This window comes from Podarcis pityusensis (assembly GCF_964106645.2).
Source record: "Podarcis pityusensis genome assembly, chromosome: 14".
Taxonomy (NCBI): Eukaryota; Metazoa; Chordata; class Lepidosauria; order Squamata; family Lacertidae; genus Podarcis; species Podarcis pityusensis.
Genome location: NC_138039.1, coordinates 51,436,524 through 51,449,472, shown reverse-complemented (window position 1 = coordinate 51,449,472; position 12,949 = coordinate 51,436,524). Strand labels below are relative to the sequence as shown.

The 12,949-nt window shown below is 45.6% G+C and overlaps 1 protein-coding gene across 10 annotated transcripts in view; it reads left to right on the top strand.

Annotated features, from left to right (window-relative positions):
• TJP1 (tight junction protein 1) overlaps positions 1-12,949 on the top strand; it is a 354,643-nt gene that overhangs the window by 327,924 nt on the left and 13,770 nt on the right. For 8 of the 10 annotated variants that reach the window (XM_080980658.1, XM_080980657.1, XM_080980655.1 and 5 more), the window contains 6 exons: positions 640-740; positions 2,805-3,161; positions 4,941-5,192; positions 6,633-7,505; positions 9,359-9,456; positions 12,514-12,741. In XM_080980658.1, the coding sequence (XP_080836784.1) occupies positions 640-740; positions 2,805-3,161; positions 4,941-5,192; positions 6,633-7,505; positions 9,359-9,456; positions 12,514-12,741 (1,909 nt within the window). The remainder of the gene's footprint in view (positions 1-639; positions 741-2,804; positions 3,162-4,940; positions 5,193-6,632; positions 7,506-9,358; positions 9,457-12,513; positions 12,742-12,949) is intronic. The other 2 variants (XM_080980656.1, XM_080980659.1) reach the window with 1 other exon arrangement.

Below are 12,949 nucleotides of genomic sequence, written 5' to 3'. Positions count from 1 at the left end.
CAATGCATTGTTTTTTCTTTCACTATGTGCTTACAACAGAATTTAATAGAGGATTGGACAAATTCATGGAGGATAATGGTTACTAGCCATGATGGCTGTATTCTGTCCCGACAGCCGGAGGCTGTAATGCTTCTGTATACAGTGGTACCTCGGGTTACAAACGCTTCGGGTTACATGTTTTTAGGTTGCAGACCACGGGAAACCCGGAAGTACCGGAAAGGGTTACTTCCAGGTTTCGCCACATGTGCAGAAGCGCTAAATCGCATCACACGCGTGCGCAGACGCAGCGCTGCAGGTTACAAACACAGCGGGTTGCGGACGTGCCTCCGGCACGGATTACATCCGCAACCCAAAGTTCCACTGTACAAGTTGTTGGAAGCCACAGGAGAGGAAAGTGCTCGTGTCTTCAGGTTCTGCATGCCAATGGCCTGTCTAGTCCAGCACCATCCTCTTACAGTGGCCAACTAGATGCCCATAGGACGCCTGCAAGCTGGGCTTGAGCACAAAAGCACTCTGCCCACCTGCAATTCCCAGCAGCTGGTATTCAAAGACATTACTGCCCCAGACACAGTGCCATTTTCCATAGTTTTGGTGTTGTTTTGACAAAACCTCATTCAAACTCTGTATTCTTATTTTTAGCTACTATTAACTTGAATTCGATGAACGATGGCTGGTATGGAGCTCTTAAGGAAGCGATTCAGCAGCAGCAGAATCAGCTGGTGTGGGTTTCAGAAGGAAAGGTATGGAATCTATTTTTATTTTTGTTTTCTAAGCTGTTGCGGTGTAGTGGTGACATTTAAATGGACCTGTCTGCCTTTTCATTTGGGGTTGATAATTTTGAATAAGTTATGGGAAGGTTTGTATTGGAATAATATGGGCAGTATCTTATTCTCAACTACGTCTTCGGCATGGATTCATCAATTTCTTCTAGTGAGGCATCTCAAAGCAATTTATAGTGTAATAAAACATGTATTAAAGCAATTGCAGATACAGAAGCAATCTAAATACAAAAAACTTCATATAAAACAATTTTTTAAACCCAACAATAATTTCATGCATAAAATCAGTTTCAAATCCAATGCATATACAAACCTGAATAACATTATCCACTTAGAAGGCTTGTTGAAAGAGGAAATTATTCACGCCTGTTGGTGCCTCTCTTGTGTGTGGACGGCGCCATTTTGGCTACCTAAGGACTGGCACTTCCTCTGAACCTTAGAAAAAGAAGCAAATGATGTTTGCAGATTCCTACAATTCAGCTTTTGCAAGTGGTTGAATTATGCCTTCTCAAGAGAGGCAAGAGTAAATAATTGAGGGGCAAGGGATCGCCTCTGTGAAGGGGACCCCTGGGAGAGTGCAGAATGTGTCTGTGCTCATCTCCATTGATCCCCTTGCAGCTCCTTACTCTGTACAAACCCTTTTCTACCCCAAATGTTTGTCCTAGTATGGCATAGCATCCACTGCAGGATAGAATCCCTAAACTGCCTACATGCTTACCCACTGCCTTTCTAGTGCTGACAGGCATTTCACTAGTTTCTGTGTATTATGTAAGGCTTTCTTCTTTTCTTTTCTTTTTTTCTTTTTTTGGGTGACTGTTAATATATATTGAACTGACATTTTCAGGGCAGCAATTCATTGCAATTCAAAGATCTGTCATGAGAAGTAATAGCTAATTTGCAATCCAATTGCTTCGAGTATAGCTGGGGTGATTTGTCATTCCAGTATTGGTTTACTTTTAATTTCATTCCCTGTGTTAGGACTACTTTGGGGGTTTTGAGTTCAGACAGTGTGTTGACCCTGCAAAATAAGGGACACAAACAAGGTAAACTTGAGCAACACGTAATCCTTAACATTCTAAGTTTTTTTGAACTCTGAGCTTTACAAGGAAAGGTGCTGAGAACTAGCATTGAGAACCAGCCTTGTTGTGTCCAGGGTGATGGATGACGCTTGCATCTTTTGTTGTTCAGAGCAAAGGAAAGGAAGAAAAGAGAAGAATAAGCTTTAATTAGATTACGCATGCTTAAGTCTTGCCCAGAACAATGGCTCATTAATTACAACTGGCCAGGATCCCATCCCCGGCACGTGACACCTTGAGCAGGAGAGGTGAGGTGGAGGGTGGGACACAGGAAAGCCAAGATGAGACTTAAGAGTCGGTGACTGTAACCACCAGGACAGCGAATGTGGGTTCTCGGTTGCTTTCCATGGTGGCAGCTGATACTTGGCAACTGGCTGAGGGGATTCTAGGAATCTGGGTTAGGGGAAACTTACCTCCTTGCTCTGCCTTCACTGCACCAGTGTACAGGATGGAGGAGGAGGTGTGAGGTGTCATTAGCCCCCCCCCCCATTACCTTTCCTTATCTGTGGCCCAAATCCTGTCAGCTGATATTTTAGATCATGGAAATATGTTCATAAAAAAACAAACAATAAGGCTACACATCCTGGTAGGATCATAGGGACTGCCTTGTGCTGAGGTCAAGCCACTCCTCCTCCTTTCTCAGCATGGTCATCACTGACTGACAGCGGCAGCTCTCCAGGGATTCAGGCAGGTTTTCCCCAGCCCTTCTTGGAGGCACCAGGGATCGAGCCCAAGGCCTTTTGCATGTGAAGCCTGTGCATTGTACCGCTGAGCTGAGGTCCCTCCTAGTGGTCTGTAACCTTTGAAATCTCTTTCTCTAAGATTCAGGTGCAGGCGAGTTAATCTTCATTCTGCACAGAAAGACATGGTGTTAGAATTTAGAACAGCAACTCTTCCTCTCCTCCCCCCCCGGCCATGTAAACACCCAACCCTCATGTGTTTGACACAGGCAGATGGTGCTACTAGCGACGACCTCGACCTCCACGACGATCGCCTGTCCTACCTGTCGGCTCCAGGCAGCGAGTACTCCATGTACAGCACAGACAGCAGACACACCTCTGACTACGAGGACACAGACACAGAAGGCGGGGCCTACACGGACCAGGAGCTAGACGAGACACTCAACGACGATGTCGGGACTCCTCCTGAATCAGCCATTACGCGGTCCTCTGAACCCGTAAGAGAAGATACATCAGGGGTGCATCATGATAGTCAGGCATACGTTCCTTATGCTGCCGCTCAAGCTCAACCACAACCAAACCACCGGATAGAGTCTCCTGGGTTTAAAACAAGTGCTGCTCAACCGGTAAGGAAGAAATACTTGCCTGCAGGTTTTAAGCAATAAGATTACATACAAAGCCCAGCAATTTTCTCCCTTGGATGCGTAAAATGTGGTCCCAGTTGGTCTTCATAGCTTTTTGGTTTTTACTCTACCTTAGCCACTTACTTCTCCTTCTCAGTTTGTTTGTTTGTTTGTTTGTTTGTTTGTTTGTTTGTTTGTTTGTGTGCATTGAGTGTTTAGGAGCATTGCCTTCTAAATGGTGCATTGAATAGCTATCATTTCGTTTTGCAAGCCCTGTGGGTCTCTACCATTTGAACACTGGATTCACATAGTTGGCATTTCCGTTGTTGAGGGGGGGCACATGCTCTTCAGTTGCCTTTTTAAAAAGAAATAAATAAAAGGATCAGCACTTTTAAAGAACATGACTCCCATGCTGGCTTCATGGTACAAGAAAGTCTGGCAACTAGTATTAGCAGAGACGCTAACCCCAAAAATAAAAATAGCAAAGGAAATGATACACCTTTTCAGTAACTGGTACTGCAGGGAAACATTATAGAATTATTTGGCTGGTATGACTGTATAGTGCACACAATTTCACCACAGGATGGGAAGTATGATATTGCAAGATTCATGTCTCTGAGAGTGGGTTCCTGTTGTTTCAGGTTGGTTGGTTGGTTGGTTTATTGGAGAATAATTTTTAAAAGAAAAGATAAAGAATAGTAATAAAATGATCAGCACTTTTAGAAGAACATGAGATTGTTTCCCACCTCTCCCCATCAAAAAGGAAATTATTTGGAAAAAGATGGAAATTCAGTTTAAAAATAACCATGGTGCCTGTTCAAGAGTTGGGCATGAGCAATCTAAAAATGAATCCACTTTAGCCTTATATGAATTCCAAATGAATTTTATCTCTTAGCTAGAGGCCTCTAGAATGATTCAAAGGAGTAGACAACATGGCGCCCTCCCAATGTGGTTGGACTCCAGAGAGGTGGTGGGACGCAGATGCCATGCACTTGCAGGTGGAGGCCACTGAAGTGGCTCAATTAAGGAATAAGAAATGGGCCCTTTGGGCATGGTTGGACTGAACCTCCCATCAGGTCCGGTCAGCTTGGCAAGTGCTGGGGACTGATAGGAGTTGTGGAACTACAGATCTGGTTGTAGCACAAATTCCCCAGCCTTGACTTGAACAGTGATGAGAGTAACAAGGAACAGCAGCTTCTTCTCCTTGTCTTGCTTTCACCTTCTGGGGTGTGGCATGGATTGGGTCCAGAGGAAGTAAGCAAATGTAACAATGGCAAGTGGGACAGTGGTTCCCATTGTGATGATGGCAACAAGGAGGTGAGCACACTTGGAGAGAGGTGCCACTGATAACATCTTACCCAAGGACCCCTAAAATTTTGAGCCAATGCTGTCATCTTTTGTCAATATGCTGTTAAGTTTACAAGATGCCCTGTTTTTCTCTCTGGCTAGCTAAATAGGATGTGGGTTATATAAACTTTGGTATAGTCGTGTACTCCAAAGAGGAGGTTTAGCTTTATGGAAGCAGCTGTCCCCAAAATGTTTTTCCAGATGTAGTTGGATTACACCCAGCACATCCCCTAGCCATTGACCATGCTGGCTTGGGCTGATGGGAGCTGGAGTTCAGCAACATTGAGGACCCTAAGGTCGTACTGAAGAACAGTTCAGTCCTGGTGTACAACTTGATTTTTTGCAATTAAATATGTTGGGTGGTTGTGGCTAATATGATTTTTGAATGGAAAATATGTCCACTTTACCAAAAACTATATTTTAAACACTTCACAGAAAGCAGAAGCCTCACCTGCAGCCCCCTACCTTTCCCCGTCGCCAGAAACAAACCCTTCAGCCTCATCAACTTCTGCCGTTAACCCCAGTATAAGTCTCACTAATGTCAGGCTGGAGGAGCCTGGCATGGCTTCTTACAACTCTTACCAACCACAAGCTGGCCCCCTCAGAACACCTGGCACTGAGGCACCTCACATAATGCTCAGAGAACAGGAGCCGCCGTCCTTATCGCCGCATATAGATCCAACAAAGGTACCTCCTGCCTGTGCTGTCATGTTGCACGGATTCACTCTGCACATGATCATTCTTGCTTTGCCCCCTCCCCCACCCTTACTAAAGGTGCCCCTTTGTGATTTCCCTCCCACTGAGCATTTGTGCAGCCTGAAAAAGAGCTTCTCTGCTGCTTCTTTCTAATAAAAATAAAAATCTAACTCTTGGTTTTGCTTTGTTGCATGAGTTCAAGTTGCCTTTCTCATTTCTGCTGGAAAATGAATGCATAAATCAGAAGATGTCGCAAGCCCACTTCATTCCAAAGCTTACTTTTACTTCATTTGTGTGTGGTTTAAACCTTCTCTTGTTCATTGCATTAGTTTCAGAGAAACATGATTCTGTCTTCCAAATCTACCTGTGTTTTGTTCTTTATGGCCTTCCTGTATACTAAATGGAAACTGTTCATTTTTTTGCATTTTTATTGGCTGGATGTGTCAGGATAAGCCAAAGATCCTCAAACAGTTCCCAAAATGAGTAATTCAAGAATAAAGTCTCATCATAAGTGTGGACCCTGAGATGGGAATGGTGAACTGTGGCACCCAGATGTTGGGCAGGAAGTTGAACCAAGGCCCAAAGTCAAATGAATTGAAACAAAAAGTTGGGGGAAGCTTTGCAGACACCAGCAGCATTAATGAGTGCATTAAATTGGGGTGCTGGTGCCAAGGTTTGGGCTGGATAGCATTTGGACTCCTGACCCCGTCCAGACTGAGGGGGTAGGAGAACCATTATCCCTCCAGGGGCAGCATCCCAGAGGGGGGGCAGAGCCAGAGGTAAAAGTGGGCAGGGCAACAGATGACACTTTCGAGCCACACCTGAATGTCAAGTTTACACCTGTCCACCTCCGTCCAGGCAAGCCAGAGGCCTTCTCACAGTCAAAGGCTACATTGCAGCCAGGCAAAAAGGCACAGGGCAGGGATGGCGAGGTGTGTGACCTGGGCAGACTCCCAAGGGCCAGATAGAGCAACTTGGAGGACCACCTTCAGCCCCGAGGCTGAGGTTCCCCACCCCTGGGCTAGATTAATCAAATAGTCTTTGGGCAGCTAAGCTAATGCTGCTGATTAAATCAGGCAACTTCCTTTTACTTATTTTTGTGAATACTTAGGCAGATTTTTACATGTACTTACCAAAGCCAAAACTTGCAAGCGGCTTCTTAAAATTCAATTCCTCCTCTGTATGGAAAAAGTGAAGGGGAATTGCCTCTTCCAAGGTTATGCATGTTGCAGCCCAGATGTTTGCTGCATCTAAAAATGAAGTGTGCTTTTTTTTTAACTTAATCCATTAATTAAAGCTCGTGCAGTTAATCAGTTACGATTAGGGTACTAGTTAAAATGGGTAAGCTGTGGTTGTAGGTTTCCTTCGACTTGTTAGTCTTCATGGTCTCAGTTGCTGGTGCACCTGAAGCAAACCACTCTCTTTCTACAGATGTACAGGAAGGACCCATTCAGCAATGAGGAAGCCCCTCGGCCGAACTATGTCTTGAAGCAGCCAGCCCAGAGGCAGGAGAAGGACTCCAATCTGACCTATGACCCTCAGGCCCAGTACACAGAGAAGCAAGCTAGCAGAGATTATGAGTCACTGGCCTACAGGTATGACTCCTCAAACTACGTGGACCAGTTTCCCCGTGGCTACGACCCTCGTCTTCATTACGAGGAGCGTGTCCCTCCCTATGATGACCATTGGACCTATTACGATGAGAACCAGCCCTATCAGCCCCGGCCACCTTACAGCAACCAACCTCCCAGAGAGTTTGATCCCCGGCAGAACATAGAAGAGAGCACAGAACACAGCTGCTACTTTCCAGCACAACCTCGCTTTGAAGAGCCGCCTCCCCTGGCTTATGACAGCAGGCCCCGCTATGAGCACGCAGCCAAAAACTTCAACGCCACTCAGCTGAGGTATGAAGAGCAACCCACTGCTGCGTATGAGGTTCACGGAAGATACAAAACAGAGACTCAAGCCTTCCCCCCAGCAGTGCCCAGATCCCCTGAGCCCAAGCATTACTTTGAGCCCCAGCCCAGAGGCTTTGAGCAAGGCCCCCCGCAAGGGTTCAGCGCAAAAGTGGGACAGTACGAGCCTCCTCACAGCACTGCAGGTGCACACCCTCCCCTCCCATTGCAAAGTAAACCAGAAGTTCTGCCTGCCAACAGTAAACCACTGCCTACCGAACCAGCTGAGGAAGAAGATGACCCAGCCATGAAGCCGCAGTCAGTGCTGACAAGGGTTAAAATGTTTGAAAACAAAAAATCGTCATCACTGGAAAAAATTAAGGACTCCAATGATGTTCCAGTAGTCAAGGTAAATGCTCAGTGGGCTTGTTTTAGCAACTGTTGTCAATCGTCTGTGGTCCTTGCACAAGACTTAGTTGGCATGAGCTGAATCTTTAATGGAGATGGGGCACTTACCTCATGGATGAAGGATTACTCCTTCTCCAGATCTGTCAATTTCACAGTCTTGGGGCCTCTGGGACCTGGTATTACCCTTTTCCTGGAACACTGAATGGTTGTTGTCCACAGTTAGGACATTGTGGGGTTACTTTAATAGACTGCACACTCACTTTGAAGCATTTTAGCCACACCTAACCTTTAGGAACTGATGGATACCAGGAAATGAATGGTGTTGCTGCCATGATGCTTTTACCAAGTGAGAATGGTCCATCATTCTAGCCTATCACTTGTCTATTGTGGGTGGCGTTGACTGTCTAGGTTCTCAGAGAGAAGTCTTTGCTGTCACCTGCTCCCTGATGCTTTTAGCAGGAGTATAGGCTGGCATCAGCAGCTGGTGTGGTTGGGAATCTGCTGAGGGCCCACAACCCAGCAAGGGGCCCACTGGCAATTCCACCTGCTGGCACACATTCCTTTCGTGCTGGACCAGCAGCTGTGTATCGGAAGCTGCCTTCTTAGGTGTGTTCACAGTAGATCATCAGCGATAGTTTTCTGTGATAAACAAACAAGGCCACTGTAGTGTGTGATCTAGAAATGGGATCAATAATCTGTTTTCAGCTTTAATGACTTTTTTTAACCTATTTGAAGAATGTCAACACTGTGCTGCTACCACAAAAGTTCCCAGAGCAATAACTTTGGCCTAATTTACAGAATTCTTGTGAGAATTACAGAGGTCTAATGTGTGGCAGTGATGACAAAGGCAATTTCCATGCTGGAGATCATGAGGAAAGGAACTGAAAATAAAACTGTCAGTAGCATAATGTGAAGTAGCAAGTAAAATATGACAGCATAGAAGTTTGTAAAATTGTGGGTGGCATGGAGAAAGTGGACAGATTCTCCCCCCCCCCATAACATTAGAACTCTTCCACAGATGTTGGAAGATTCAGGACTGATAAAGGAAAACACTTTTTCACAAAGCGCATAGTTAAACTATGGAACTTGCTCCCACAGTAGGCAGTGATAGTGACCAACCTAGAGGATTAGAGAAATTCATGGAGCAGAGGGCTATCAGAAGCTGCTAGCCGTGATGCCTATGTCCTGCGGCCACAGCTGGAGGCAGCAGTGCTTCTGAATGCCGGTTGTTGGAAACGACAGGAGCCCGCGGGGAGTGCTTTCGCACTCAGGTCCTGTCTGCAGGTTCCCCACAGGCACCTGGCTGGCCATTGTGAGAACAGGATGCTGGACCAGATGGGCCTCCATTGGCCTGATCCAGCAGCCCATTCTTACATTCTTCAGTGCTAAAATCATTCCCCCTGAATCCAGAATTTGCATTTTAAAGCAAACTGACCCAACTATCAGTTTCCAGGCTTCTATGCGAATCAGAACACAGTTAATAATCAGACTGCACATATCTCTGAATTAAAAAATGAGGAAATGCATGAAAATGTGTGTTTTCTGAGAAAAGTACAAAATGTGTACAATTTAAATGTGTTTGTGTGTGTGTGTGTGTGTGTGTGTGTGTGTGTGTGTGTTTGAAAAATTGCCACAGAATGCAGGAACAGACTCAAGTGTATGAAACAAGCATGGAATGGAAATGGACTGAACTAAGCATTAGTACCTTAAAATGGTTAAACTTTAGCTGTGTCAAGCTCCTTTTTATATGAATCTATCCTGAGGATGCCTTTTGTACATGATAGTACTAGAGTGTTAGCATTTTATCTTTTTTTTCAGTTGTTCTAATTTGGTCTTTGTGTGTGTGCTTTTCAGCAACCTCCAGAGCTTGCACCTAAACCTAATATCGCCCCAATGAGTGGTCCGAAACCAGTCTCTCAAAATCAATATGAGCATGACAAGCCAGCTTACAGGTAAGCACAGAGATGCAGCTTTAAAATGAAGGGCTGTTCTCACAAGCCCACAAACGGCTTAGAAGCCTTTCTGGGCATTGAGTGGTGTAGAAAATGATATAAAATAAATTAATAAATGATGTGTGTGTCATCTAAAAAAGAAGAAAATATGCTGTGGGATTCTGCACAAGACCATGACTATTCTGGGTTTTCTGAGCTCCACCTCAGGTCAGAGGGTGGGGCTTGGGGCTGCTCCTGGTCTCTCTGCCCTTGGACCTCAGAGCTCCAGTTCATCATAAGGGAGGGTTGGGGACTGCCCAGCCCTGCAAACCAGCTAGCTGTTCCTGGAGTCTTCTTTCTTCTCCAGCTGCTACATAACTTCAATCTTCTGCTGTCCTGTAGATCATTCCATCTCTCTCTCTCTCTCTCTCTCCCTCTCCCTCTCCCTCCCCCCCCCCCAGTCTCTCTCTCACACACTACATCCTCTAGCGTTTTCTAATGCTTATAAAGTGGAAGCAGACCTTCCCTGCTTGCACACACCCACCCCTGTTTTCCTTCCCCACTCTCCTCCAGTCCACCTGGGCATTGCCAGGGAGCCAAACTGTATCATTGTCTCTCCTGGGCTCAGTGCAAATGCCCCTCCCCTCTTTAGAGCCATTGTGCCAACTCTCATGAAGATGTGTGCAGATTTAATCAGCCTGTTCATTGGCTTAAGTACACTTCAACTGAGGCTTCTTCAGTTAGGTGACAGCCCAATTTTTAACTTTGTATAGAATCCACATCTGTTAGTAGCAGCTCAGTTTACACCAGTGTTTCCCAAACCCTTCCAGGCCACTGTCACCTTGGTGCCATGAACTCATCCCCAGTGCACCCCCCCCCCCCATAAAAAGTATCGTTCAGAATAGTGGTTTGCATAAACCACTTGGATGGCATCCTTCTGTCTTGGGAGACCATGGTGGAGTGCATCTTCAGGTAGGAAGTCAAGCCATTGGAGAGTTACAGCGCCTGCTGTGGCTGGATGGAGAGACTGATCTGGGAGAGACATATTTACTGCAGGTGGGGTAGATGAAGGCGTCCGCTTGTGCTGAGCACTGTCAAGAACTGTACACGTGGGGAAACTTGGTTGCTGACCCAGCAGTTGACAGTGCCCAAGCTGCCTGCCTTGGAAGAGTTGGATGTCCCTCCCTGCCATGACAAGCTGAAGAACACCATCAGCTCCAAGCTGTGTGGTGAATCCCCAGGACAGGATGGAATCTCAACAGAAGCTCTGAAAATTGGCCTCGATTCCTCCCTCATGACACACCTCCATGGCCTCCTCTTGCAGTGTTGGGAAGCAGGAGCCATGCCACAAGGCATGCACGACTCCGGCATTGTGACCTTCTACAAGAGCAAAGATGACCGCCATGACTTTAACTACTACGGTGGAATTTCCCTGTTGAGTACTGTAGGGAAAGCCTTCACCCGTGTCATTCTCAGCAGATTACAGTCACTCACTGACAAGGCTTATTTTTAGAGCTCCAGGGTCAACAATCGACATCATTCGACTTCATAGACCTGACAAAGGCCTTTGACCTCATCAGCTGTAAAGAACTCTTCACACTGCTCCACAAGATGATTGTGTCCTTTCACAAGAACCTGAGTGGCACCTTCCACCGTCCACAGTTCATCCTCAGATGCCTTCTCTATAAAAAGCAGCGTGAAACAGGGCTGTGGTCTTCTTGCCCAAACTCTCTTTTCAGCATTATTCCCCCTGTTGCTCTCCTGTGCCTTGATCCACTAAGGATATAATAACACAATAAAATTCAAAACAGTAATTGCACATTTGTTCAAAATCCAATTAAAAACTATTTAGCTTAATTAATTCAACAACATGAATGAACTTTAACCAGTGATACCAGCTTCTCAAAGTCTGAATATGATTTACACCTCCCAGTGCCCCCACCATTGCCTCTTGCCACCCCTTAGATCAGTGTTTTTCAACCACTGAGATGTTGCCTGGTGTGCCGTGGGAAAAATTGAAAAATTTGAAAGATTTAAAAAAAAAAATTCAAATTTTCGCCCACTAGGCGGGCGCCGGACTGTGTCCTGGGTATGGGGTGGGGTGGGGTTTTTGACCCCACCCTCGGCCAGCAGGGGCGCCGATTGGTGCTCCTCAGGGGGACACCCTCCACTTTTCTGATGTCCGGGCTGTGATTGGTCCAGACTCCAGCCTGGACCTATCACAGTAGGACATCATCTTCCGACTTCCTTCCCGCCCGAGCACAATGTGCGCAGCAGCGGAGAGAAGAAGACGTCGCGACTCGAGTCACCAGGAGGACCGGAGAAGTTGTCATTTTATTTCTCTTCAGTCTCCACTGAATGCCTTGACTGGGTTAGGGACCCTTATAGCTCAGCATCAGTTGGTGGAAAGGACATGACTTTACAGGAGCAGGAGGAACTAACTGAACTGAGACAAAATCGTGGTTTCAAGCTAAGATTTGCTGATCTACCTTTGGACAGTTTTTGGTTGGATACTGCCAAGGAGTTCCCCCTTCTGGCAAACAAAGCTATTTTGACATTGCTCCCATTTTCCACTACATATCTGTGTGAGATGAGCTTTTCAAGCATGATTGCTATAAAAACTAAATACAGAGAGAGACTGAGAGCTGTTGACGAAGAGCTACGTGTGTGTCTTTCTTCGATTCCAGCCAGAATATCAGCTTTGTGTTCAGCCAAACAGGCCCAGGTTGCGCACTGAATAAAGTATTTTATAATTTTTCATATTTCTGTTTACTTACTATTTCATAATAAAGTAATTATAAAATACTTTCTTTGTGTTTATTTGATTCCTATTCAAGATAATTACTTTATATATAGTCAATATAGGCACAGAGTTAAATTTTTTAACATTTTCTAATGGTGGTGTGCCTCGTGATTTTTTTCATGAAACAAGTGTGCCTTTGCCCAAAAAAGGTTGAAAAACACTGCCTTAGATAATCCCACTGCCTGCGTGGGGAATCACTGTTCTAGAACCTTGTTCCTTTTTAATGAGTGACAAAAATTTCTTAAGCATTTACTTTTAAAAATATTTCTGTTTAGGGCACCAGAACCACAAAGACCTCAAGCAAAGCCCCCGGAGGACATCGTTCGGGCAAACCACTACGACCCCGAGGAGGATGAGGAGTACTACCGCAAGCAGCTCTCGTATTTCGACCGTCGGAGTTACGAAAACAAGCCTGCTGCACAGGTCCCTGCTGGCCACCTGGCTGAGCCTGCTAAACCAGGCCACCTCCATAATCAGCTGAATTACACAAACTACCCTTCAAAGTAAGCCTCCCCTCTTTTGCACTTCTGTTATCATTTCAAAGGTTCCCCCTCTGATATCTGCAGATTCTAATAGAAATACTGTATAGCTTTGTTAACCCATCAGAGAGGAGGGTTTCCAGGGGATGGGGAGTTTCTCTCTTGGCAGGGCTGGGGGGGGGCAAATGTGGGATATAGACATATATAAATATGCTTATATGGGCATTTCTTT